The sequence below is a fragment of the Canis lupus genome, chromosome 36 (assembly GCF_048164855.1).
Source record: "Canis lupus baileyi chromosome 36, mCanLup2.hap1, whole genome shotgun sequence".
NCBI classification, from domain to species: domain Eukaryota; kingdom Metazoa; phylum Chordata; class Mammalia; order Carnivora; family Canidae; genus Canis; species Canis lupus.
The window spans coordinates 14296514-14319345 of NC_132873.1; the positions used below are offsets into that span (position 1 = coordinate 14296514).

Sequence of the window (22832 nt, forward strand, 5' to 3'; positions counted from 1 at the left end):
AATATTAGGTGGAAACATTAATTCCCTACTCCTAGCTTACACAGAGAAGGTCCTACTTGGAGGGAAAAGCCTGATCTTTCCCCATGTCCCACCCTCCATTTGCTCCAGATGAGTATCTTTGTCATGGCAAATAGTCATTCAACATGGAAGAGCTCTGTCTTGCCCAGATCATGTGGATCCCACTGATGCTCAGTGCAGGACTGGGATGTGCCCCTTGTCTCAGCGGGGGAGTGACAACAGTTCTCATGGGGGATCATCAACACCCGTGCTCACACTCATACATCATGCTTAGGTTTGCATGTTGCTGTTGGGAATCTATATGTTCTCCATTCATGACATCAGTAAAATGTTGTATTGCTAGATTGTTTCCCTGGGATCATTAACAGGTCAAGAAGCTAAAAATAATGACTTTTTTTTTCTATGCTGCACAAGGTAGCCAGAACAGACCAACCTTTAGAATTGTTAGAGTTGTCACTGCATGTTGTATGAGTGTCACAAGAATCTTAAACATTTATGCATTTCTACCTTTTGCAATAATTCTACCAGAAAATTTAAGGAATACCTTACTCTAAAGTGCCTTGGGAAAAAAATAAAAATAAAAAATAAAGTACCTTGGGGTCCCCGACAATATTATTTCTCCTCGGCTGTGTGTATGACTCTCCTAAATCTCCACTGGCAGTTACGTGTGAGCGGTTCAGCAGAGACACCAGGCTGTTGGAAGAGGTCATCGGGAGGACATGACCACCGATTACCATACAAGCTGGACCCAGAAAATCAAAGTTTCCTCGTCCTTTCTCTTGTCCTTGGAATGTACATTCTGTCCCCCATTCCCGCAGCTGGAGCCATTTCAAGGATGCAGCATTGAGAAAATCATGTATTGTTCAGACCACCTGGGTGGTACACTTACTGAACCCACTGAAGGCCTCCATATAAACTTTTAAGATTCTCATGAGGGTGGTGGGAGTCTGGTATAGGGGTCGGGTTGCAGAGTTTGGTTCATCTTGCAGGTGCCCAAGAGAAGTCCCCTATGTAAGTTCCCTTGCTTATTAAAGCTGCCACTTACCAATGTGAAATGGTCTGCTTCCTTCCCCAGTCTCTCCCTTTATCCCATGTACTGGGGACCAGTTTCAGACTCATCCAGGGCTGCAAACAAAGATACGCCATGCTCTTTAACACAATTCTGCCCACATAATAATTCTGTGCAATTATTATGTGCCCATTGTGCACATAATTAAAGTGTAATCCGAATTACACTTAAAAGAAAGAAAAAATATTTAGCACCTTACAGCTTCTAACTACTTCCCTGCAAGTATTTTTTTCACTGATAAATTTCTAGACAACCTAACAATTTTACTGTAAAAAAGGCTTGGTATAGCCCCAGATCTTTCCATAAGGATGAAACAGAAAGAGTGACCTGATGAGTGTGTAGGTACAGTTCTTAGGCAGAATAGACTAATAATAATGATAAGATGGAGCCCAGGACCCAAGGGGACAGCAATGGGAAGGCAGAGCAAGGAGTCTGTGTAGAACCAACGCTGAAGACCCTGCTTTTGAGCCAGGGCACACACTAACAGCATGAAGTGAACCTCACACAATGACAGAGTGTACTGGTCAACACCGCGCTAATAAACCTCCAGCTGAGCTGGCAGCTGGGGTGACCTGCATGGCCATTCAGGGAATCCATAAATACAAAGTAATATCAACATTTCCCTGAAATAGCATATATCCTTCCTGCCTCTGTGTGCTAGTTCAGTAACTAGAGCAGAAAAGGGCCTGAAGGCTGAAGAATCCATCTCTTTGTGTGTACAGGTCAGACTCTACAAGGTGGTAGGATGAGCAAGCTAAAGCAAAACTTTCCAGCCCAGGTTTTCCATGTACCTGCTCCATCTCTCCACCGTCTCCATGCATTACCTGCACAATTCCTGCACTGACCAGGAAGCTATTTGATTCTCTAAGGTTGTGGATATACGGCCTCAAAGTAGCTAATCTAGGTCTTCTTTTAAAACTCAAGTATGGTGAAACCATTGTAGAAAACAGTTCGGTAATTTATAATTATAAACATATACTTGCCATAATACACACCATAGCCATTCTACTCCTATGTATTATTTAGCTTGATAAGGTAGCTATTATCACCCCCATTTTATCAACAAATAAACCAAGACTCTGGTGACTTGCCAAGGCCACAGAGTGCATGTGTGATGGGAGCTGAAACAGAAAGTCAGGGCCATTGTCCCCTCTTCCCTACCAAACGTGGCATTCCATCATAGCATGGTGCCTCCTTAAAGAAAAAAAAAAAATAAAAAGAACCCAAGTTTAGCTTAAAAAGGCAATAGAAAAATGAAAGGAAACATCTTTTTTTAATGACTCAAAAGTAAACCATATTTTTTCTGAATATTTTCTTTGTACTGATTTTAACACCATTCATGCATTTCTTGTTCTATTAAAGTATTTGAATATTTAATATGCCTAATCAATTTTGTATGGTGCTGATTTCATGAAAATAGGGGTTGCACAATTATTAGTAAAAATATTTTACTCAAGCTTTATGGAAACCAAATTCTCCTTTCAAGACTGGTTTGGGAAAAAATAAAACACAATCTCTTGGGTGGATGTCATAAGTTAAACAAGACTTTTTTTCCCCTCTGGAAGACAATTTTACATTTATATGCAATTTGCTTGTTAGCCTAATATTACAGATCTGTAGAACCCACCTTCAATAATTTCTCTATTCTCTAGACAGGCTATGTTTATGTCTACAGAAGAGAAATTACTAAAGGTAGGCTCTACTGATCTATAATATTAGGCTAGCAAACAAATTGCAATGAATGTAAAATTATTTTCCAGGAAAACAACAAAACAATTATGTATTTTGATTAATATAAATAAGCCAGGATCTTACCTCTAGTTTAAGATGGAAAATGCCCATAATGTGTAGACTGATTGTTTGTTAGAACATAAATCTTGATTGCACCAAAAGAATTTTTTACATCAAACTGGTTAGAATCCAAAGAGAATTACTGAGAACAGGTATCTCTGTAATGTGCTGCTGGCATTACTCCTGTTTAAGAGGAAGTGGCTATTTATTGAATTTTACTGAAACAGAAATAATTATTCATTGCAGAAGAGGGTCTTCCTTGTATGTGACTCATTATTTTCAGTAAGTAAAGAAGATCTCCCAAATACATGAATCAAAAGCAAGGTAACAAACAAAGAAGAAAAGAAAAATGCCCAAATCTACACAATGGTGGATCAGGCTCTGTTTGGAACTTCCATAATCTTGACCTAGCAATAAATGCTTGCCTGTGATTTCAAGACTTAATTTAGTAGGAGCCTAATACAAATCTAGCAACTATTCTTAATCAATTGGCTACCTCCTTGCCTTCCTATATTTTTCAGGTCCTTATGAAATTCTTGAACTTTTATGAAAAGGCCATTATATTTCCAATACATGCTTATTTTATGTTATACTTATTTATAACATTTGCTTGTGAAAGGTCTGGGTTGATCATTTTAAATATTTGCTAAATGCTTTTAAATTCACAGAGCAGTGGAAACTAGGGAAATCACACTCATTGTTAGATGCCCTACAATGTCCTTTCTACTTGGAAACCCTTGAATGTCACAGCCACTGAGTTACCTCTATATTTAAATTAAATCAAAACATATCTGAATTCTATTAGAGCTTGAATCAGTCTTCAGTAGCAAGGATACCAGCTCCATCTGGGAGACCAAACATACATGAATAATTGAGTTTTTCCTCATTTCAATCTGAATTCCCGGTTTTATGTTCATGAATAGCCCCATTAAAAAAAGAAGGAAGGAAGGAAGGAAGGAAGGAAGGAAGGAAGGAAGGAAGGAAGGAAGGAAAGAAGAAAGAAAGAAAGAAAGAAAGAAAGAAAGAAAGAAAGAAAGAAAGAAAGAAAGAAAGAAAGAAAGAAAGAAAGAAAGAAAGGAAAAGGAAAAGAAAAAAAAAAGGCACATGTTCTCAAGTCCTTGAAGGAGGGGAGGAAGCATTAGGTGCTGAAGGCAGTTGTCGATCAAATGTACCCTAGATACTTGAAAGAGGCAAGTATCAATAGGGGACTACATACTAAGGAAAGGTGAAAGGAGAATTGGTCTACTGCAGAAAATAGAGCCCATCCATGTGAATATGACAAATGCATATGCTAAGAAATAAAATGCTGTGTCTTAAAGTGTAACCTAGACTTTAATAGATGATTCAGATGAGTGTTTCCTTTTTTTCTCGCTCTTATTTAATTGCCTGTGTGGGTTGGGGAGCAAGTCCAAAAATAATAGCTAAAACCCTGCGGGTACTCTTATAAATCAATTTACCAATTGTAAATGAGCTTCTGCTGATCAATTCTCATGGCAACATGAAATTTCAACTTCAAACAGGTTTTACAAAAGCATTTAATCTTCAAAGAAGTCTATCTGATGAAAATCATGTTTTTGCCAGTCTTGATTTTATTTATATGTACAAAACACATTAAAATAGAACAGCAGGCATTTTGATTTAAATAAGAACTATTCCAAAATAATAAGAACTATTCCAAAATAATATGTATAATAAAATTTCCTTCTTACCTAGTTAATTTGGTTTGTAATACTTTTTAAAGTGCTAGTTTACACTAAAATCACAGTTTTTCAAGCATTACAATTTAACACTATATTATCTTGGCAAAAAAATGCAAGCATTACTAATTGGCAAACAGATTCAACATAAGGCTAAACGTGAATAGTATGGTGAAGCTGGCATGCTGTTACAATGTGTGATATGGCAATGGAAGCATTAATTCCTTTTAGAATTATTACTGCCTAAATATTGTATGAGACTCTTAGAGGCTGTAAGGAGCAGGTGATGCCCACCTCACCTGATGGGTATTTATTATGCACATGCGAGAAAGCAAGGAAGCCCTAGGACCTCTGTGGACTTCATGCAGATCTAGAAAAATGGTCGTTATTCAGGAGAGAGTGGCAAGGGCTGGAGACAGGGGCATCTAGTCAACCTTTCAGAAGCCAGCTTTGTCTCACTCCTTCCTCTCCTGAGCCCACTCTACTCATGACTCAGCTGCCTTCTCAGCTTCTCCCTCAGCTACTTACACACACAACTTACACACACAGTCCTTGCTTCTACTGCCTTCTCTGAAAATCCAAATGACCAAAGAAGAGAATTTGACTGGATCCATTAGGCACCATCCAACATGGAGTCCTTCTACTGGACACACTCCTCAGACCAGATCATCTCACAGGCTGGTAGGCTCTGTATATCTAGCCTATTTGGAGAGTCGCTTTGGGCATAAAGGAAAGGGGAGTCAACCAGTAAGAATCATGAAAACCACCAAGTCTCATGACAAAAATCATGAGAGTTTATACAGAAGAAACTGTGGCTGCATAAGTAGCACTCTGTCCCAAGAGTGTCATCGCTTTGTCTCCAGTTCAACTATGCAAAAAACTGTTACGGGGGACACAATAATGAGTAAAGAAAGGTCTCTGCCTTCACAGAGCAGTTTCAATCTATTAATAGTATGTTTTTAGGTGGGATTTCCCTTAGATGTCTTCACAAGGGTTTTGAGTTATCCTCCTGCCTAAATTTAGAGAACCTCCCTCACTGAACAATTCAGTTAGTTCCATGAGAGAGGCTTAAAATTATTCACGTTAAGCTTTCTTCTTCACATTCACAGGGGAGACACAACACTTTACAAAGCAGATTGCATCAAGTTCACGCCGTAAAGAAAAAAAATATTTTTGTAACATTCTCTAAAATTAAAAAAAAAAAAACAGATCTCTTCTAAAGTCGCTTAAACATAGCATTCTTCAAACCAGCAAATTTGTCATGTAGCTAACTGTATATTCTCAGAGAATACAGTTTACCCCCATTAACAAAACAAATATTTATCAGTCTTTACCTCACACCTTATGGTTGTTTTATATCCATTTCTGCCACTGAACCATAAGCTTCTTGAGGCTGAGAGTGGGGTCGTTCATCTCTGCAGCAGCAGGACCTAGTCAAGAGTGCACATTCCATATGTTTCTTGATTGAATGAGTGAAGGTGCTTATTACCACCAGTAGCCAACACGGAAGTGTTGCTGATTCAGTACTGTGAAATAGCACATACCATGTTAGTGGGAAGTAGCAGATAAAAATCTCACTCTGGCAGCAGCCAGATGGAATGCAACAGATAGCAGCTTCCAGGCCTGGACTAAGGCAGTGCATGTCCATCTTCCATCATAATCGTAGAGCTAGGAGTTCTCAGAGCCACCACACCCATTTTCTGTAGCATCACTTACGATGCACTCACTTCTAGTGAACAAGGAAAAAGCAGTACCTCTGAAATTAAGAACAACATCTGCAATTTCCACCTCTGGGTATTTAGAAATGAGGGCGGAAAAGATCCAACAGGGCCCCTATACAATGATGGTGTGACCAGTCAAAATAGATGGTACTAGAGGAATCACTTCTAGAACATCAAGGTGTGCTTTTCTGTTAGCAGCTCGAGCTGGACTCCCCCTAAGGAGTACTTGCTTAATGATTAACATGTTGCAGTTTGGCACTTTATGTGGCATCCCTGCAAGGAATGACAAGAATCAGAGTCTGCAGGACTGGCTGGAGCTGCCCGTTGGGTTTCCCCCAGATCCATCAGTGTGTTAGCAACAGAAATGCCTGTCGAATTCTATGTGGAAAAATCTACAAGTTTACCTACTAAGCTCTGCTACCAATAAACTAGAGGGCAATTAGTTATGCCTAATGTTCAACATTCTTGAACAACCTTGAAGTTCAATAGCATTTTCAAGATGAGAAACCAAGAAGCTGAAACATGGTGGCAATACCAGGAGCCTGGCTCAGGGTTCTTTTCTCCCCAGAACATGCCCTGCCCGGTGACATTGTATATCCGTGTATAGGATCACAATTACCTGCTGGCACCCCAAGGCATATTTCTGCATATTGAACTAAAATTTCCTTTCCTAGGAGCACTTGGGTGGCTTGGTCAGTTAAGCATCTTGACTCTTGATTTCGGCTCAGGTCATGATCTCAGCGTTGTGAGATCAAGTCCCACATCAGGCTCCATGCTGGGCATGAAGCCCACTTGATATTCTCTCTCTCTCCCTCTCCCTCTTCTCCTCCCCCCACCAAAAAAAATAAATACAATTTTTTCCTACTTACATTTTTTTAAAGATTTTATTTAGTTATTCACGAGAGACACAGAAAGAGAAGCAGAGACATAGGCAGAGGGAGAAGCCAGCCTCCTTCGAGAAGCCTGATGTGGGACCCGATCCCAGGACCCCAGGATCATGACCCGAGCCAAAGGCAGACACTCAACCACTGAGCCACCCAGGCATCCCTACATTTTCTATTTTAATTCGTTGTAGAAAACAGGACTTCAATAGGAAAAGATTAGATTTTTTAAATCATTTTTACAACAGCTAAACATTTTACAATGTTTACAAAAAAAACATTTTTACTTTTTACCTTGACAGAGAAAACATTGTATCTTAATTCAACACAGCATTTAGATATAAGCTTTATAAATTCCACCTAACTTGGGCTTCTGCTTCTGGCCAAAGTGAGGTAGTAGGGTCCAGATTTACTGGAACAATCATGAAAACCAGGCAAAATACATAGAACAACAGTTTTCAAAACTGGGGATCAGGGATCCCTGGGTGGCACAGCGGTTTGGCGCCTGCCTTTGGCCCAGGGCACGATCCTGGAGACCCGGAATCGAATCCCACATCGGGCTCCTGGTGCATGGAGCCTGCTTCTCCCTCTGCCTGTGTCTCTGCCTCTCTCTCTCTCTCTCTCTCTCTGTGACTATCATTAAAAAAAAAAAAAAAAAAAAAACTGGGGATCAGCCAATAAAGGACAGTGGATCCTTGAGAGGTGACAAACAAATGGGGTGAGCCCAGTTTGTCCCAGATTATGCTCAGAAAGTTTCAAGGCCAACGCAGAGGGAGGAGCAACTGAGGAGGATCCTGTTCTACTCCTTAGGGAAGACCCAAGGCAGCTGAGTTTGTGGGACAGAGTACAGGAGACCAGAGGGCCTCCCAGAGAGGGCCCCAGAGACCTGCAGCTGGTGGGTGCCCAGCAGCACTGCTCTTCGCTGCATGAGGACACTGCCCACAGCAGGATGGGGGAGGGGGGGGGAAGAAGCCACCAGAAATGCAAGCATAGCCTCTTTTCGCTTGCCTATCTTCTTCTAAAGGACAGCTAGTTTTTTTGACTCGGGGAAGGAAGAAAGTATTTTAATAAGATAATAACAATAAAGGACAAAAACGACCCTCTGCTTTAATTTCATTAAATTCAGTATCTCTAAAGTGAGGCTCTTCCTATCTACAATATAATCCCTTGTTTAGTTTTTTGATTCAGAAAAAAAATCACAGAGTAGAGATAGTTTCCATACAGCCAGCTTCTCCTACTATTGGTATCTTACATTCAGTAAGGTGCACCTGTCACAATTAATGAACTGACATTGATGCTTTCTTCTCAAAGTCCATCCTTTGAGATTTGCCTAGTTCTTCCTAATGTCCCTTTTTCTGATAGTCACTTGTTTGTACTTATGACTCTATTTCAGTGGTGTATGGACATCAAATTTATCAAATATGTGCTCTTTCAAATGAAAAGCTTTTAGTGCTACTTTCATTTTTAAAAAACGAGTTCCAATTCTGAGTAGAAAATATTAAATTAGGGGCACCTGGGTGGCTTAGTGGGTTAAGTGTCTGCCTTTGGTACAGGTTGTGATCTAGGCGTCCTGGGATCGAGGCTGAGGCTGCGTTGGGCTCCCTGCTCAGGGGAGAGTCTGATTCTCCCTCTGTCTCTGTCCCTCCCCCTGATTGCACACACACATTCTCTCTCTCTCTCCCCCCTCCCTCCATCTCTCTCCCCCTCCCTCAAAAAAATAAATAAAATATTTGGGGGGGGAATACTAAACTACTTCTAACTTAACACCTCTCTCTGAAAACTACGTATTCTAAGATATAACAGACTCTTGACAAAAAGTAACTTCAAGGCACGTAGGACTCTGGTAAAAAAAAAAAAAAAATCGGCACATGGGTCCCCTTGTCCCAGGGGTACCTCTGAAGAGCTAGTTCGCATTATTTTAGATCCTAGTACTTCAGAGCCCTCTAGTGGCCACTTCTAACCACCGCAACCTCATTTGGGTCCATACTCAACCTTAGCAAACTCCCTGAATATACCTTCCTTCCTCAACCTTCCTCCCTCAACCATGAGAGCAGGGGCAGCTTTTATGATATCTTGCTGAGAGCCATATAAGTGCATTCACTGTCTTAAAGGTAGGGATGTATAAGGTTAAAAGGTTTCCTCCACCCTGTTACACATATTCTGAAAATTTGAGAATTTTAAATGTAATAAGCAGCAAACAGCAAATGATCAGAGCCAAATTCAAGACAGCTAACTCCAAGGATGCATTAAAGGACATTTACCAGAGTATAATTTCATAGCTTTTATTTTCAGTCTTAAAAATCAGGGCTAGAGATTAAGAGGGAAAAAAAACCAACCGCCTTCTTTCAATAGGTGAAAACATTGAGAAAAACTCCTAGGGTAGCAACTGGTAGTCACGTCTCATTCATGACATTCAATTTCAAAACTTTTTACTCAGATATCTCCCTTCTCTTTTGTTCCAACCTAAGACATCAGAATACATGTTCTAGAACATAAGTTTTCTTTTGGGCATGAATTGTTAAGATTGGAATCATACCAAGTATCTTTACCAATCACAATGGAATAAAACTACACATCAAAGCAGTTGGAAAAACAGAAAATCCATAAATAGGTGAGAATTACACAACACACACTTGAACAATCACAAATTCAAGGAAGAAATCATAAGGGAGATTAGAAAATATCTTGAGACAAATGAAAAATTAGACAAACCATACCAAAACTCAGGGATAGAGTGAAAGCAGGCTGAAGAGGGGAGTTCACAAGTGTGAACATGTATACCGAAAAAGAAAGATCTCACATCAACTGTGTAGCTTTACACCTCAAGGAACTAGAAAAAAAGAACAACTAAACCCAAATGTGGCAGATGGAAGGATTTAATGAAGATTACAACAGAGAAAAAGTAGAGAATAGAAAAAAAAACAAAAGAGTTGGGTTTTTGGAAAGATCAAAAAAATGGGACAGTCCCCCAATCAATAAAGAAAGACAGAAAATTCAAATATGTAAAATCAGAAATGAAAAAGGGGACATTATAACTAATGTCACAGAAATAAAAAGGATCATAAGAGAATACTTTGAACAACTGTAGGCCAACAAATTGGATAACCTATAAGAAATGGATAATGTCCTGGAAGATACAACCTACCAAGACTGAATCAATCAGAAAGAAATGGAAAGTCTCAACAGACCTCTAACTAGTAAAGAGAATGAATCAATAATCAAAAACCGGGACGCCTGGGTGGCTCATCGGTTGAGCAGCTGCCTTCAGCTCAGGGCGGGGTCCTGGGATCAAGTCCTGCATCGGGCTCCCCGCATGGAGCCTGCTTCTCCCTCTGCCTATGTCTCTGCTTGTTTCTCATGAATAAATAAATAAAATCTTTAAAAAAAATCAGAGACCTCCCAACAAAGTAAATCCAGGACCAGATGGCTTCACTAGTGAATTCTACCAAACATTTAAATAAGAATTAATGCCACTCCTTCACAAACTCTCCCTAAAAATTGAAGAAATGGAAAAACTCCCAAAATGATTTTATAAGGCTAGCATTACCCTGATGTCAAAGCCAGAGAAAGACATTACAAGAAAAAGAAAACTATAGGCCACTATCCCTGCTAAATATAGATGAAAAATTCCTCAACAAAATACTAGCGAGCTGAATTCAACAGTGCATTAAAAGGATTAGACACCAGCACCAAATGAGATTTATCCCCAAGAGGCAAGGATGCTTCAACATAAGAAAATCAATCAGTGTAATATACCACAGTAACAGAATGAAGGATAAAAACCACTTAACCATGTCAATCGATGCAGAGAAAGCATCTGGCAATACTGAACACACTTTCATGATACAAACACTCAACAAACTAAAAATAGACAGTGTCAATATGATACAGATCACATAGGAAATGTCCACAGCTGGCATCGCTCTCCACAGTGCAAGACTGAAAGCTTTTCCTCTAAGATCAGGAAGAAGACAAGGATGCCCACACTCAGCATTTACATCCAAAGTCACATTGACACCTGGGTGGCTCAGTTGGTTAAGTGTCTGCCTTTGACTCAGGTCCTGATCCCAGGGTCCCTGGGATCCAGCCCCACATCTGGCTCCCTGCTCAGCGGGGAGTCTGCTTCTCCCTCTCCCTCCACACCTCCCCCCTGCTTGTGTGCAATGCATGCCTGAGTGCAGCACACGCACTCTCTATTTCAAATAAATAAATAGTCTTTTAAAAAACAGGGAAGCCTGGGTGGCTCAGCGGTTGAGCCTCTGCCCTCGGCTCAGATTGTGATCCTGGAGTTCCAGGAGCAAGTCCCACGTTGGGCTCCCTGCATGGAGCCTGCTTCTCCCTCTGCCTATGTCTCTGCCTCTCTCTCTCTCTCTCTCTCTCTCTCTCTCTCTCTCTCTGTGTGTGTCTCATGAATAAATAAGTAAGATCTTTAAACAAATAAAAAACAATATTGAAGCCCCAGCCAGATCAATTAGGCAAGAAAGCAAAATAAAAGGTATGGAAATTACAAAGGAAGACTAAAAAGATAAAATAACATCACCTTATATGTAAAAATCCCTAAGGAGTATATACACACAAAAAATGTTAAAGTCAATAAAATTGTAGTATATGAAATCAACACGAAAATCAGTTGTGTTTCTATACACAATGACTGCTCTGAAAAGGCAATTAAGAAAACAAGTCCATTTATAACAGCACCAAAATAAATAAAATACTAGGAATAAACCTAACCAAAAGGTGAAAGATTTGTTCTCTGAAAACTGTAAGACACCAGTGAAAGAAATTAAAAGCAGCACAAAAGTGGAAAGACATCCTGTGATCATGAGTTTTGTTAAGAAGGACATATTACTCAGGACACCTGAGTGGCTCAGCGGTTGAATGTCTGCCTTCAGCTCAGGGCGTGATCCTAGAGACCAGGATCAAATCCCACATCAGGTTCCTTGCATGGAGCCTGCTTCTCCCTCTGCCTGTGTCTCTGCCTCTCTCTGTGTGCGTCTCTCAATAAATAAAATCTTAAAAAAAAAAAAAAAGTCCATATTACTCAAAGCAATCTACAGAACCAACACAGTCCCTAAAATGCCAATGGCATTTTTCTTTTGACAGAAATAGATTCATCCTAAAACATATATGGAATCTCAAGGGCCCTCCAATAGCCCTCCAACGAATCTTTAAGATTTCACCTATTTATTCATGAGACACATAGAGAGAGGCAGAGACACAGGCAGAAGGAGAAGCAGGCTCCATGCAGGGAGCCCGATGCGGGACTCGATCCCCGGACCCCGGGATCATGACCTGAGCCAAAGGCAGACGCTCAACCACTGAGCCACCCAGGTGCCCCAGGAAGCCAAATTTAAAAATGGCCAAAGGATTTGAACAGACATGTCTCCAAGAATAATATACAAATGACCAACACACATATGAAAATATGCTCAACTTCACTAATCATGAGAAATGCAAATCAAAACCACAATGAGATATTACCTCACATTCATTAGGATGGCTACCATCAAAGTGTTGGAAAAGATGTAGAGAAACTGGTACCCTCCTATACTGGTGGTGGGATTGTAAAATAGCATAGTTGCCAGGGGAAATAATGTGGAGGTTGCTCAAAACAAAAACAGAACTACCATGGGATCCAGTGATCCCACTTGTCTGTATTTATCCAAAACAATTTTTCAATTTTTCAAAGGATCTTGAAGTACATTCGCACTTCCATGCTCATTATTCACAGTAGCCAAGAGGTGGAAGCAAATGTCCACTGATGATGAATAAAGAAAACAGTGGTACATCATTCAACCTGGAATGTCACTGAATTTTTAAAAAAGAGGAAAATGCTACAATATGGACGAACCTTGAGGATATTATACTAAGTAACATAAGCCAGCCACAGACAAATTTGTATGGTTTTGTTTAAAGAAGCTAAAGTAGTCAAATCAGTGAAAACAAAGGTGACCAGAGTCTAGGGTGAGCAAGAAGAGTGGTTCAATGGGTATAGTTTCAGGTTTGCCAGAAGAAAAAGTTCTGGGGGGTATAATGTGCAATGTGGATGCAGCTAACATTACTAAACCATATACTTAAAAATGGTGAAGTTGATAAATTTGGCGTGGTTTTAACCACAATTTTTAAACTTAGGTTAAAAAAAATCTTAGTTTTGTTAAGCACTAACCTAGAATTGTACAAGAAAGGACTTTCCAACACAAGACGCTGCCAGGGAGGTGGGCCAGAGAACTGGGTGCCTGGCCCCAAGCACCTTTCCACCACAGCAGGGGGGCACCGCCAGAGGCTCTCCTGCTCCTGGGTGAGCCCAGGCTTGGTGAAGGGGAGCAGGTGCGCCCACCGCTGCAGGTGGGGCACAGCTGGATCCACTCTAGGCAGACTCCTCTGAACATGCCAGGGACCAATTAATAGCTTAGAGAGTCTGCCAAGGAGGTGAATTCAGCCATTCCTGGCTGAGAAAGGGCAGTACTTTTGAGTGTCCCTCCAGGAAAGCAGAAACACATGGAGAAAAGGAGGGCAGGAGAGGCAAAGCCATTACTTACACAGGCAGAAGCAAACATGCAGATTTAAGACCCTCCCCCCCCTTTTCTGGGACTTAAGAAGACCATTTACTAGTGAAAGACTTAAATTCTCTGGTGGGGAGACGAAGGGCAAGAAAATGAACAGAAGGCAACACTGCGAGGCGAGGGGGGGGAGGCAATGCGGGAGGTGGAGGGGAAAGGGGAGAGGGGCGAGGGGCGAGGCTTGGACACCAAACTCCATCTCCCCCCCCACCCCCCCACCCCCATTAATTTCCAAAAACCGACTCAAAACTAAGTGAGGCTGATTCTCAGTTTATCGTAAGTCTTCTTTATTTACAGTATAAGTCTCCAAAAGGTCAAGGCAGTTTTATCTCTTAAATAACATGTCAATCATATAAAAGAGCTAGAACCAAAGTAGAGAAATATATACAATATAATACAGTAAGTATTTTCAATATTGTTAACTGAATTTTTCATATTAAATTAAGAGGATATTATGATTTACAATGTCATTTCTCTAGTTAAAATTAAACCTGTCAAAAGACATAATGTACATTTTTTACAAAACCAGCACAGCAGCATTAAAACTGCTCGTGATTGTAATTTTTGTTTTTCTATAATACACTGCACCCGTGTTACAAAAACAAACAAAAAGGCATTGCACTAGATGGTTTGAATACTGCATAAGTCAGTATGTTAATACTTGAGGAACAAAGAATGGCCTGACCTGCTTCACCACCAGGCGCATTCACGAGAGAGTTTTCACTCCCCTAGCTAAGCAAACTTTCTACAGGTAGATTACTTTTCCTTGGCAATTTTTTTTACAAGCCCAGTGCTAATGGGTAAAAAGCCAAGGAGACACTGATGCCACCAAAACCAATACAAACCTATTTACAATACCCAATAAAAGCCAAAGTTAGAAAACCACTCACTGCCGGATCGAGGAAAACATTATAAGCAGCACATTTTGTAGGAAATTTTAAACGTCTACAAATTTAAATAATTCAACAGACTACAAAAGGGCTTGCAATACCCGATTCCCCTTATTTGTCTCAGACTTGGCTAGGAAAAAAAGTAAACCTTTTTTATTTTTCCATAGAGTTTTGACAGCATCAGAAACCTTAATATTTATAAACAAAATTTTTCTACAATGCAAAGCGTTCACATAGTTTTCTTGTGCAGCTATCAGATATTATCAGGATTCATGTTTTATTTTAAGGAAGAAAGAAGTAAGATTTCTTCCTCAGTCTTTTCAACATGAATGTTCTCCAAGCCTCGAAAGGATATTCAAGAGAGGTGAGCGGTCATTCAATGCTTAACACCAAGCAGCACGATATTTGAAACACCTTATACAGACATATACAGACACTACCGTGGCCTCAACAAAAGCACCGGGGCTGAGGATGTCGTCCTTCTACTCACAATGAATTAATTTCCCTTTCATTAAGACAGTTTCCAAAGGACAGATCACCCTTGCAAGGCAGCAAGTGTTGCTTCAGATTATAGTATACCGGAATTTTTTTTAGCCCCAAAATTATCTGAGAGGCAGCCGTGCTGTAAAAAACAGTTCAAGTCATGGGCAAGGAAAACAAAACCAAAGTGACACACGCTACTGTCAGGAATTCTTCCAGTGGAGGATCCAAGCCTGCCATATGCAGGGTGTTGAGGCTAAAACATAGAAACGACCCGATTACGGCTAAGGGAAGCCACCTTCTCCTGGCGGTGGACATGGCAGAGGGCAGGAAATGCACAGGTGAATAACCCTAAGTATCCTGACGGAACAGTGTTTGTATTCAAAAGGAGTCGCAAAGTCCACTGTTCCTGGACTCACAAGAGGTTAGCAGTTAGCGACGGTCCATCCACACGTTTCATTCGGGCAGGCGTCCGTCCTGTTCTAGGCTGTCACATCAAAATTAAAACCACCAGTGTGTTCTGTGCGTTTTCAAAAGGCACACCACATGTTTTTTTTGTTTTGTTTTGTTTTGTTTTGTTTTGTTTTGTTTTAAAGTGCTTATCATAGGTCATTAAGTCCTTGGCCAACTTGTTTCTAGGTCAAGACAAATCACGTTTCCAATATGCAATGAACACCAAACTAATGCTTTCATTACTGCTTTCATTCTCTAAAGCAGACTTTCCAAAATGCTCCTATTTCACATACTTAGAGTCTCTGTAACTGGAATGTACCCAGATTTCTTTTTCTTATTTTGTGAAAGTTACAATAGAAATGTGCTATTATAGGAAGCCTGAAAAGAGGAGAACGTTATAAAACTTTACAAATCCCCAAATTATCCTTGTTAGGGAAAGAAGCCACGAGGAAATAGTTGGCATTCTGTTATTTCCTCAAAGACAACTCAGTACTGATCACTTTTTAAACAAACAAAAACTCTATTAAACAAGAAGTTCCTTACTACAAATATTTAATCTCTTTAACATTTCTCAATAATCAGAACTGGCCTAGAAACTGGTGCAGAAAGTTAAGAAACGGATGTCCACACTTAGAAACCTCTTAGTTTTACAGATGCCACTTGAATTGCTATTTATATTGAAAAAGACACTTTACAAAAAAAACAAGCAAGTGTTTACCTCTCACCCAATTTCTTGGATAAGGTCTAATTTCTCTTTTACATTAAAAAAAAAATCCTTAGTAATTCTCCCTTTGGGAATTTAGTCATTATAGACTCATTTACTGTTTCCCTGAAAGTGGAGGAAAACCTAGAATGCAGACAGGTACAGAGAAGTGCAGTTTAACATATTAATTGCACAAAAGTTATAAATAAGCTTTAAAAACAGCTCCAAAAGAAGGCTGCTGATGAATGGCTAGTCTCCCATCACCCACAGAGAAGACAAATAGCAAGCACACTCAAAAAACAGGGCAAGGTAAGGACATGACAGGATTCCCAATTTAAGTCAAATTCCGCAAACAAACAAGGACAGACAGGGTCGATCTGTTTAACTGGCCATGAACAGAATAATTCAGAATTTTTTAAAGGTTTCAGAAATCCTGATAATAGGCAACATTACACCATCACAGAAGAAACACAAAACAAATACACCAGCTCTACCAATACTAAGTAAAGAACGTGTCAAATATGATGCCAGGAAAGCCACAATCTAGGAAGCGTTATTTTCTTAACAGGATTGGTAACAGATCTGACAACCCATGTTTCACCCTATCTCCTCACCTCTGACCCTACATTTGTATTTAGCCCTTTGAAATGTGCCTCTATTTTAGCTTATGTGGGAAAATGTTCATGCAACTTCCCAGCAGAAGGACAGCTAATTTGTAGGTATCCAAAGCCAAAGTGCAAATCTGCGGAGTTTTAACCCTTCAGTTACAGACAGCCCACACAAGCACGGAATGGGAAGGCCTTGGCATGCAGTGGTGAATGTGATGAAGAAATAAAACATGGAGCTCCTTTCTGGTCCTTTGCTCCAGGGCCTTTTCATTCCTGGTCCATTTCAAAATCACATGCTCCACTTCAGCAATTCAGACCTAAGCCTGTCCAGTGGTCTGGTACCATCAGGAAATACTTGTCCATTGCTTCACAAAATCGAGTCCTGTACAACTCTGGAGAGACCACAGTTGGCATTTTACCTAAGATTAGGAAAGAGCAAAGGGAAAAAGCTGTTACATGGTTGATCAACAACTGACTTGAGCAGCTATATTCTTTCATGAAAACTGTCATAAAGACACACATACCATGACAGTCTCAGAAAGGAAGAGGGAGTGTCCACTGTGCCCCACGATGTGGGACAGGCCCTTCCTGGTAGGGGTTCCCATTTTAAAAGATCAGTTCTTGGAGCATTGGTGGCTCAGTTAGTTAAGCGTCTGACTTGATTTTGGCTCAGGTCATGATCTCAGGGTCGTGACATTGAACCCATGTCAGGTTCTGTGCTGAGCATGAAGCCTGCTTAAGATTCTCTTCCCCTTTTCCTCTGCCCTTACCCCTACCCCACCCCCAGCCCCGGCCTCTAAAAATAGAGACTAGTAGCTCTTGCCTCCAGGCGAGAGATGTATGAAAGTACAAGTGGAGCTAGCAGTGCTCAGAGAACCAGAAGCTTTCAAGTGTTAATTAAAAATAACCTCTTATTCACACTCTTTGGCCTTTTTTTGGGTAACTTTTCATTCTGGCATTTTAACACAACCTTAAAACCAATTATTTCCCCACCTATATAGTTCCCTTTATTATTTGATCATTTTGGAAATGATAAAATCAGAGATAACCACTTATTTACTTATTGGGGGGGGGGGAATTTTAAAAAGTACCCATTTTTTAAATGTTAACTGATAAGGAAGACAAGAGAACAGTTTAAAGAATAAAGAAAAATTCTGCACACCTTGTCCTCCTAAAATTCCTGTTGATTTCACAACCATCTCAAGTTTTTTGTCCCATGTAAATGTTCGAATATAATCTGTTACAGGAGGTGAGATTAGAAAAGTTATGTTAGTAAATGTAAGGAGACAACAACAGTAATTACTGTTACTTCTACAATGTTTACTGAATATTAACAGTATTGCCAAGCACTGTCCCGAGGGTTTTTTTCCATAGTAATTCTTTTAATCCTCCTAATGACTTCCTAGGGCTTCATTTATGAAGAACTTTTTGAATACAGATATTTTTGGTAAAGATAATGAAAATGAGGACGCTGAATAGAAGGTAACTAGAATTTAAAAGCTATTGTTGAATTTTCAAATGAAAGTTGATGAAAATGTTTAATAAGCTATGACTAGACCAAATTCAGCATAATCTTCAAATGTACTCTGGCTTCAATCGTGAACTACAATAGAAGTAAGGTATGCTTACTGACTTACCTATAATTCCGACTACCAGCTCATTGCTCGTATCATCTCGCCCAACCAGCAAAGAATAATCTATAATGAGGTGGCTAGAAAGGAAGTGGGAATCACTACGAATCGAGGCTCTCAGCACGGCTTTGGAATGAGAACGGATATACAGAGGGTTGTCTCGAACCATCTTTAAGAGGTTTTCATCCAGCAGGACTACATCACAACTCTCTTTCCCGGTATCGGTTTTTACATTTCTATTCCTAAGTGAACCCTTCAAATCAAAAACCTAGCAGAAAGAAAATTTTCTGTCATTTATACATGAGTTGCATAATTAATGTAATTAAATTGGAAATGCAAAAAGATGCCCTATAGCCTATACCATTATATACGCTTCTAAATTTAACTTTAAAACTTAATCATAACATATAAATGTATTAAACATATTGTTTATGTATTAAAAATATAATATATGTAACACGAGTATTAAGATTGGGTAATAACATAAATGGTGATATGATTCATCATCAAAAATTAACACCTAGGAATTCAATTACTCAAACATTTCAGGAATACACTAACCCACTTAATCAACTTTAAGAAACATTAGCAAAAAACTACAAAAATGTATCACTGGATCATAGAGCAGTTTAAAGAACTGATGCAAACAGTTTTAGGAAACTTAGCTTTGATACCAAAACTCCATTCAATACTCATGGCAGTGCAGAAGCAACTGTATGTCCCTAGAAATGTTGGGAGTGGTAAAAGCCACACACTCAAAGGTCAGAGGACTTAGGTCCTAGACCAGTTGCAACAGGAAGTGTATTCTACAGACCAGTGCTAAGTCAGCTGTTCCTGCCCATGATGACCTAAGGAGCTAGTGCCAGAATGTGAAACAATCCCATCAGTAAGCACACTGTTCAGTTCAGCAGAGCAAGACATTCTCAATGAAGAAAGCAGTGCATTGAATGATATTCTAGTGTAAGCTCCTTACCTCATCACAGACAGGAAATAGTTCAAGGACCAACACTTTGAAAGCTACTGTTCTAGAATCTAAAACAACCTGAGTTCCTGGAATATCTGCATGACTGTCACAAATTTAATTTTTCTAGGTCTTCGTTTCTTCAACTTTAAAAACTCAGGTGACAGAAACAGATCAGTCTTCTAATTCTATGATTCTATGTTTCTAGGATATTGAGTAGGTTAAACTTTAAGACCAGTCTACAATATTCTTTAATCTTTCCTATAAGGTTCAACAATTCCAAAGTTAAAGTTTAATTCTATCAAGTAACATGCTATTTTCTAATTCACTATATTTAGGAACCAGAAGTGCTAAAGGTTCCAGTAGCTACATGGTTTGCACAGTTCAGTGTCCTTACCTGTGCCATCTTTCTCCCATAGAAAAGATTTTCCATGACAAGGAGATCTAACTTCTTTTCAGTGTTGTTCTGAGAATTCTTATAACCAATTCTGTAAACTCCGAGAATTTTGGCCAAAGCAGTGGGCCTCTAATCAAGAAAAGATAAACTCGATCAAAAATGATTATATGTAATTTAGTACCCATATCTGGATTACCCATGTAATATCCAAACATGATATTCTATTAATATGACCAGTCAAAGGACCTTGAAAAAAACTTAAGCCCTTGAATCTCAGGAGTAAGTAAAAAGTAAAACAGTACTGCTAATAAAAAACATTAGATCCTTTGTATCTCCCCAAAGGATAATGCTTTATAATTTCTCAAAATCACAAATTTTATTATGACATATAATTTCCCCCCAAAACATGCAACAAAACCATAAATGGAAAAAAAAATCTACATGACTCCTTTATACCCTTACTGGGAGGATCAATGCTAAATGTCAAGTGGGCAAACCTGAGCCAATGGCTTCCTTTCTACTTAAAGATCCATATACTCATGTCTCAACAAACATTTCTAATTTCTGTCTCAACAAAATTATAAATTACAATGTGCAGCTATTTTCATCCAATCTTAATGTTTCTACACACACACACACACACACACACACACACACACACACACTAAATGCAACCTGCTCGAGATCTCTTGGCTCTCACTGGTGAAGTAAGAAAGAAAGTTTGAAATAACTGCATTCTATCACACCTTAATAACATAACAGATCCAGTCTGTCCTGCTCTTATCTTAGCATGAAAAAAACTGCCACTGGGACTCTCAGGATGTAAAAAAGTCCAGAAAACTCTAATTATGGACCAAAGTGTGGGATTTCTACCTTTTGTTGAACAGCATTTGTAATATAATTGAAGTAGTGCGGTGCAAAGTCAAGGAAAGACTGGACTTCCAGACGAGGCATTTGCTTCAAAATGAATCTATCATCTAAAAGGCAGAAGTGTATATGTGTTTATTCAGTCACAATATTTCCTGACATAATTTACAATAAATCACTCCAAAGATCCCAAAAGATTTATCTGTTTCATGGCTCTAAGGGAGATTTTCTGATGTCACAGAGATTTTCATCAGAACATAGTTCTCAAGGAATTGAGGGCTCAGAAGGTTTCTGAGGATTTATAGAGTCAAGAAGCCTCTACCTTTGACAGTACCACACCTAAATTCATAGCTAGATCATCTACTTTTTAAAACTACTAAGTAAAATTTTATAAACTCCTTTGTTAACAATGCAGTAAGTCACAGTTATGAAATAAGCTCTTATCAAGCAACATCCTTCCTGCTGCATTTTCTCAGATAACTTAGTTTTCAGGGTATGGAGAATGGAATGTGAAGTACAAACAGTCATCAACTTCTATAAACCTCTGCAGGTTAAGAACTTGGCCTTCCTATTTTCAGGGCAAGTATTTGTATTTTTATCATTCTCTCATCAGCTCTGAAGTATCCTTTTGAGTCTTCTAAAAGTTCGCTACCACTACTTACATTTGTACAAGTCAGGACCAGAGAGAGTTTAGTAAGGATCAGATCAATGTCTGTCTCTAACTGTATCATCTACATCATATACACGCGTATTCTTTTAAATATTGTTATTACATCCTCTCAAACAGAAAACTTCATTTGACAGTTGACCATATCATACAACCTCAGCTCAAGTGATTCAAATTATCTGAGGGGAAAAGATGGCTACGACTCAGTGAGTGAGTGACTAGAAAGACTTACCCTCAGTTGCATAGAAGGCAGCTCCTGATTTGCCCCCACGAGCCTGCCAGGGAGAGGAGTGGGAAAGAGAACGAATGAAATCCTCTTCACTGCTGCCCAGAATCACTTCGCGCATCTTATGAAACTCTCCCGCATAGTAGAGCCGACAGTAAAACTTGGCATTCGCATCAGAAAATTCTATAAACAGAAGTGTTGAAAGGAGGGGAGGGCTTTTATGAATCAGAAATCTCTCTTCATTCCTGCCCACTCCCCATGCCTGACGAATGCAACCATATCATTTTCTCCAGGATAGCATTTCTCGTGTTAAGTCTACATCCATTTATGTAGCTCTATTAAAATGATTCTTAGGGAAGACTGAAAAGCATCTTACGACCTTACAGAAAATCAAACATAAAATAAGACCCACTTCTAAATTTATACTGGTTACCGTATTTTCATCATTATACATTCACATCTTAAATTTTACTGTATGATTATTATTCTGGATGATAAATTTTTGCCACTCACCTATACATACACAATTTTAGACAGCTGGTCAAGGCTCTATGGCTCGAGATTACCCATTAGTGAAACATTAGTAATTAAATCAAATTATAAGATACATTAAATTATAATTTAAATTTCTTTATAAATTTTTATTTTATAAACTAAATCTAGATTAAATAAAGCTTATGTCAGCACACAGACTTAATATTCATTCCAAGAAACAGGATATTTATCTAATATAAAGATAGAAGTCTTAAATAATATTTTTCTCAATTACAGTCCCTGTCCCCAAACCAACAGTATTCTATCTCATACTTACGAAGCTCCACATGAGGATTTATGAGTTGTTTCTTTTGTGTATCTCCTCCATCTCCCTCATCTAAAAAGTATAATATTGTTAGGAAAGCCAAAGTTTTCAATGGGTTATCAGTTCATTTTGTTTGTTCTTTTTCCCCTCACATAACAATAAAAACTAACAAGTCAATTCTTGTTATCCTGGTCAAGTCACTCTTAAGCAAGCATTATATGCACAATGAAATTTTATAAACTATTACAAAGTATAAGTATACTCCTTTTGAAAGAGCAATTTTCAGATGAAAATTAGAGAATTCAGGTTGAAGAATAATTTTTCTTATATTTCATTCCTCTGATAACAATATACTAAACTCCACCTCTGAAACTCATACTATATGTTAATCGATTTTAAGTAGAAAGAAAAAA

General features: G+C 39.1%; 1 protein-coding gene across 4 annotated transcripts in view; it reads right to left on the bottom strand.

Moving 5' to 3' along the window:
* Window positions 1–14000: 14000 nt before the first annotated feature.
* The window catches only part of PIKFYVE (phosphoinositide kinase, FYVE-type zinc finger containing), an 83343-nt gene continuing 74511 nt past the window's right edge, over window positions 14001–22832 (bottom strand). For all 4 annotated transcript variants that reach the window (XM_072813226.1, XM_072813227.1, XM_072813228.1 and 1 more), the window contains 7 exons: window positions 22432–22491; window positions 21627–21803; window positions 20734–20837; window positions 19861–19989; window positions 18509–18770; window positions 18034–18108; window positions 14001–17290 (listed from right to left, as the gene is read on the bottom strand). In XM_072813226.1, coding sequence (XP_072669327.1) covers window positions 17175–17290; window positions 18034–18108; window positions 18509–18770; window positions 19861–19989; window positions 20734–20837; window positions 21627–21803; window positions 22432–22491 — 923 coding nt within the window. In that variant the 3' untranslated portion in view covers window positions 14001–17174. The remainder of the gene's footprint in view (window positions 17291–18033; window positions 18109–18508; window positions 18771–19860; window positions 19990–20733; window positions 20838–21626; window positions 21804–22431; window positions 22492–22832) is intronic.